The sequence below is a fragment of the Portunus trituberculatus genome, chromosome 41, assembly GCF_017591435.1.
Source record: "Portunus trituberculatus isolate SZX2019 chromosome 41, ASM1759143v1, whole genome shotgun sequence".
NCBI lineage: Eukaryota > Metazoa > Arthropoda > Malacostraca > Decapoda > Portunidae > Portunus > Portunus trituberculatus.
Window position 1 is genome coordinate 21,179,941 of NC_059295.1, and position 6,000 is coordinate 21,185,940.

The 6,000-nt window shown below is 43.1% G+C and overlaps 2 protein-coding genes across 5 annotated transcripts in view; one reads left to right on the plus strand and one right to left on the minus strand.

The window, feature by feature from the left end:
- The window catches only part of LOC123516750, a 116,603-nt gene extending 114,301 nt beyond the window's left edge, over positions 1–2,302 (plus strand). The window contains exon 6 of the mRNA XM_045276361.1: positions 1,973–2,302. Within this exon, the coding sequence (XP_045132296.1) occupies positions 1,973–1,977 (5 nt within the window). The 3' untranslated portion in view covers positions 1,978–2,302. The remainder of the gene's footprint in view (positions 1–1,972) is intronic.
- LOC123516748 (serine/threonine-protein kinase MAK-like) overlaps positions 1–6,000 on the minus strand; it is a 50,271-nt gene that overhangs the window by 20,827 nt on the left and 23,444 nt on the right. The window contains exon 1 of one of the 4 annotated variants that reach the window (XM_045276356.1): positions 5,274–5,604. The exons of the other annotated variants lie outside the window; for them this stretch is intronic. The gene's annotated coding sequence lies outside the window, so the exon portion shown is untranslated. Of the gene's footprint in view, positions 1–5,273; positions 5,605–6,000 lie in introns of those variants that run through there. 4 annotated transcript variants of the gene reach the window in all.

Sequence of the window (6,000 nt, forward strand, 5' to 3'; positions counted from 1 at the left end):
CTCTTGCATTAGGAAGATGGACAGAATAGGGATGAGAAGAAGTAGAGAGTCTTGTGCAGCGAGGCCGCAGGAGGGGAAGGCATGCAGTTAGCAAGTTCAGAAGAGCAGACAGCATGAAAACAGCGGTAGAAGACAGATAAAGATGCAACATTGCGGCGGTGACTTAAAGAATCAAGACAGTCAGTTAGAGGAGAAGAGTTGATAAGACGAAAAGCTTTAGATTCCACCTTGTTTAGTAAAGCTGTGTGTGGATCCCCCAGACATGAGAGCCATACTCCATACACGGGCGGATAAGGCCCTTGTACAGAGCAAGCAGCTGGGAGGGAGAGAAAAATGGACGAAGACGCCATAGGACACCTAACTTCTTGGAAGCTGATTTAGCAAGAGTAGAGATGTGAAATTTCCAGTTTAGATTTTTAGTGAAGGATAGACCGAGTGTGTTTAATGTAGAGGAGAGGGGAAGTTGAGTGTTATTGAAGAAGAGAGGATAGTTGTCTGGAAGGTTATGTCGAGTAGATAGTTGTAGAAATTGAGTTTTTGAGGCATTGAACAAAACCAGGTTTTCTCTGCCCCAATCAGAAACAAGTGAAAGATCAGAAGTTAGGCGTCCTATAGCATCTCGCCTTGAGTCATTTAATTGTTGTTGGGTTGGGCGTCTGTTGAACGCTGTTGAATAATGCAGGGTGGTATCATCAGCATAGGAGTGGATAGGGCATTGAGTCAGATTTAGGAGATCATTGATGAATAATAGAAAGAGAGTGGGTGATAGGACAGAACCCTGTGGAACACCACTGTTGATAGTTTTAGGGAAGAACAGTGACCGTCTACTACAGCAGCAATAGAACGATCGGAAAGGAAACTGGAGATGAAGGTACAGAGAGAAGGATAGAATCCGTAGGAGGGTAGTTTAGAAATTAAAGATTTGTGCCAGACTCTATCGAAGGCTTTCGATATGTCAAGGCCGACAGCAAAGGTTTCACCGAAGTCCCTAAAAGAGGATGACCAAGATTCAGTTAGGAAAGTAAGAAGATCACCAGTAGATCTGCCTTTACGGAAACCATACTGGCAATCAGAGAGAAGGTTGTGAGCTGATAGATGCCTCATTATCTTCCTATTAAGGATAGACTCAAAGGCTTTAGAAAGGCAGGAAGTCAAAGCTATAGGGCGGTAGTTAGAAGGATTGGAGTGGTCACCTTTTTTAGGGACAGGTTGAATGTGAGCAAACTTCCAGCAAGAAGGATAAATAGAAGTAGAGAGACACAGATGAAAGAGTTTGACCAGGCTGTGAGCGAGTTCGGAAGCACAGTTTTTGAGAACAACAGGAGGGACTCCATCCGGACCGTAAGCCTTCCAAAAACTTAAAACTAAACTTGAAACGTTGCTATCTCGCAAAATAAAGCAAACAAACCAAACAGACTATGGTTGAAAACACATAAACAAAATAAACAAAACATTAAGGAAATTACCATTCAGCTTAATAATATGCTACTCGTCAAAACTGAACATCGCTGTATCCTGGAGCGGCCAGGCGGAGCGCTGGGTTGTAGAGATGTTTGGTAACAACTAAAATCCCTAAGCGGGAGCGAGGCCGCCTCACTCCCATGCACTGTGGGAATTAAAGTTCTCCAGAGGCCAGAGGGAGCGAGGCCCGCTGAGGAGTAAAGTATGTAAATTATTTTGTCAGTGAAAATCCATATATAATAAGATAAGTTAAGTCGAATAAATGTTTAATAGTTACAAACAACACATTTATTCATATGTGCAATTGTAGATGGTAAGATCAGAAAAAAACAGACTGCGGCGCCAATCCAAAACAACAGTAACAAACGGTCTGTGGAAACTTGTTTTACAGGCTCAGATCACACCATGGAATATTTTTGTTGTATTTGTGGTTTCCCTGACTTGGAGACATTCTCCTCTTTAGCTTTGCTTGATATTTTCCTCTTCCAGCCTCGCTCGATATTCTTTCCAGGCTGACCTTGCAAGCCGTTCTCTGTCATCACGCGGGGCAGCCGCCCCCCACCCAATCCACCGGTATGGTGCCACAGGATGTCAGCCTCGTTCCTCGCCTTCGAAGATTGCCACAATTGAACTACAGCACAACACCTTACCGCGTGGCCCGCTGGTGAACACCTCCATGTGGGTGAAAAGTGGTGCGAACACTCTCCATACACACCCGCGGCGTGGTCCAGTAACTACTCCTTGCTGACATTGGTGGTTGAATAAATCTTATTTTATTTCTGTTTAGTGAAGAATAAAAGAGCCTTTTGAATAATGTATTTTGTGTCATGAGTAACAATACAACACACCTGAGTGAAGTGTAGCAATTATGATCGTGCAGCCGATTTAGGTTCAGCTTAAAGCACACTGGTAGAGAGTTCCCTTGAAGAATTGGCAAGAATATTATAATGACATCACCAGCTCATAGGAGTCAAAGGTATTCTACATAAGAACCTCCGTCAGATGTCAAAGAACTAAGAATTTCTTCATTCAACTTATTGTAAGGCCTTTTAATCTTTTCATATTGTATACGTTAAAAATAAGAAAGAAAACTCGGAATAGTTGCACTATTCCTCATCAAAATAATTTAATCTTATATCATAAAAAGAGCGAAACAAAGAACAGAAGATTTTTCGCGATAAAAAAAAAAGTTATATTCTTAAACAGGAAAGAGACACAAGTTTGTATCGGCTCAAAGTCCTTTGCCAAGACAGTAAAGAAGGCTTCCAGAAGTCATGAGGGAGGGATTTGCTACAGGAGTGACACTTGAAAGGCAGCCTACAAGGCCATGTTTGTTGGTTCACCTTGTCACATCTTGGAGATACAGGCAACTTTTAAGAGAGGTCTTCGTCGACCATTGTTGTGCCATGTTGACCAACCATCATCCACACGAACGTTGTGTAAATAAACAGTCCAGCGTCTGCAGGGAACCCAGAAACCTTGACCTTGTATGAGGCTCACACCGACACCGATCCTCGTCCCATGACGAACCAGAATGTCAGTGTTGACGTGATCCGCTGCACCCGAGGCCACCTGCCCACAACACCAAGAGTCATGTTGCACTCTGCCTCACCACCACGCCACCACTCCACCACCGATCAAGAAGGGAGTGATGGTGGTGGGTGTAGACACACTCTCGAGGTATATCTCGGTTTTCTTGTACACACACACACACACACACACACACACACACACACTCACTCACTCACTCTCTCTCTCTCTCTCTCTCTCTCTCTCTCTCTCTCTCTCTCTCTCTCTCTCTCTCTCTATGCGTGTGTGTGTGTGTGTGTGTGTGTGTGTGTGACCGCTTTTTACGAAAGAAAGAAACATTGAACTGGTTGTTATAGATTCGGTATGGTGGTTCTCCGTCATTCAGGGAGTGAAATAAGCTGTCTTAACTACTTCCATCCCAAAGCCGTTAGATTATTGAGGCAAACCTATCACCGTAATCCAATTTATGAGGGTGGCGCCAAATATACCGAAACTCATTTTTATGGTGGCGCCAAGCATTCGTAGTTGGCTGAAATGGATTTTGTGGTGACCGGGAACGGGAGAGGCATAGATAGAGCTTTCATGCATGGTCAATTTGGAGTTCAATTTCAAACACATTAGTTGACTGGCTGTGTGTGTGTGTGTGTGTGTGTGTGTGTGTGTGTGTGTGTGTATGTGTGTGTGTGTGTGTGCCCGCTGGAACTGATTAGTATGAAATTTGGTATAGGGTTGGCTCCCTTGATCAGAGAGAGAGAGAGAGAGAGAGAGAGAGAGAGAGAGAGAGAGAGAGAGAGACTGATTGATAGATAAACAGATAAATTTCTAGATATCATTCACTGTACCGTAGAGCATTAATATTCACTGCAGAGAGGTGTTATCAAGAGACATTGGAAAAGAGTATAGATATTTTTGTTTGTGTGGAAGACATCTAAAATGCTTGATTCTACTCGGAAGCATTACGATTAACATCAAGGTGACTGGAATAGACCATCAGAAAAGTGAGAATTGGAAGCGAGTGGATGGGAAGCCGTGAGAGTAACGAGAGATTCTAAAGGAGAGATTCTAAAGGTGCTGCGTGGCGTAGAATACCAATGATGTATCCTTCAAATGATGCCTTGATTAAAACTAAATCACAACCCGGAACAAGAACGAGAACAGACAATGGCTAGTTAGAGCTTTCCGATCGCCAGTTGAGCCATGACCGTAGACGTAACATGTGTCTTCTGGTGTCTCTAACTAGCTAGCAGGACCGATAATCAGAGAAATCCTATCAACACCTATTAGACCAGGGGTTCTCAACCTGGGGTACGCGTACCCCCAGGGGTACTTGAGAAGAATTTTGGGGATGCGTGGCAGGTTTCTCAAAATACGTCAGCTTTGAATAACTGCAAATTTGTTTATAGTATACAATGTGGCCTACAACGTTAACAAGGAAACTCTTGGAGTTGTATCACTTGAGAGGAAGCTCTCTTGGATTACAGTTGCCACACAACCTTGCAAACCTATAATATTTGTTCTGATTTATTATTCATGTTATTCACACACACAGTGACTTATTTATCACTACCTATCACTAGTTACAAGTTGCAACTATTTGCAAGCAACACTAGTTCACTGCCATAATGATCGAAAATTGTCTGATATAGTTCCTTTTTGGTAAATGTATTGTATGTTAGTCACATATAGTATCTCCCTGTGAGGTACCAGTTCCTATCGACACTACCTCATAGAAACATACTAATATTAATTAAAAATTTTGTCTGCTCCACATATATAACACAAATTAAACTTAATAAACTAAGTCAATAAACCATGCATTTATTCTTACCCTTCCTGACGCTGCATTGTGGGAAAGGGGTACGTGATCAATACTGAAAGACTTCGAGGGGTACATTAGATTAAAAAGGTTGAGAACCCCTGTATTAGACATAACATGAACCCTTATCATTAAGTCCTGACGAGCATGATTTACTCGGAAAGCACAGCATTACCCTGCCGTAAGAACGTGACCATTTGCGTGACACTCTACGGGACATTGTATACGGTTTAATTTTGTAGCGCATCCGTCTGACTGCAGCAATTTAAAGAAGCAAAAACAAAGAAAGCCTCAAGAGAATAGAAAAACGCTTCAACCACCACCATTTTCTTAAAACTGGCCAATCAAACATGTGATCTAATCTGATAATCATATGTTTCATCGCAGTGTCCCCGTTGTTTGCAATAAAGAGAAAATAAAAGTCACATTTGGTTTGTGTTATAGATACAAAGAATGATCTCCTTACGCCTGGGCAGCATGGGCATCGTGGAGGGCGTCTCTTTTCCCTGGGTGTGGTACATGGCGACGCTGTGTTGGCGGGTGCTGACGTAGTGAAGCGTCACGGTGCTGCACGACCACCACCGGCCCTCACTCTGTCCGACACCTTCCCTCTTGACTCATCATTCCCTTCTCTCCATGGAAAACGGGTGAAAATAGCTTTACGCGGACTGTTATCCCTAGAGTCTCAGTACGTCATTTTCTTGTATAATTATGCAAATAACACTGCTAGTTTTCGTATCGTGACGTTAATGACATGCAGACACACCTACACGTCCTCACGACTGAGACACGACTGTTTGAGTGTTTGGCTGCCTGCTGACTCCCGCCTCTTTCCGGAGCATGCGTGTCCGTCCTAGCACGTCAGCACACACACACACACACACACACACACACACACACACACACACACACACACACACACACACACACACACATACACAACGACCCACTTACCTTTACACCCTGCTGTCCCTTCACCATTTATCGGATCACTGCAACTACTACGACAAAAAAATAAGTAATTGCAGTCACGTGACATCATTAACGCAGACTGCATCATCAGGTTAAGAAAAACACACACGCACACACACACACACACACACACACACACACACACACACACACACACACACACACACACACACACACACTTTACTGTCATTTACTTGTTGTTATAAATGTTTATGAAATAC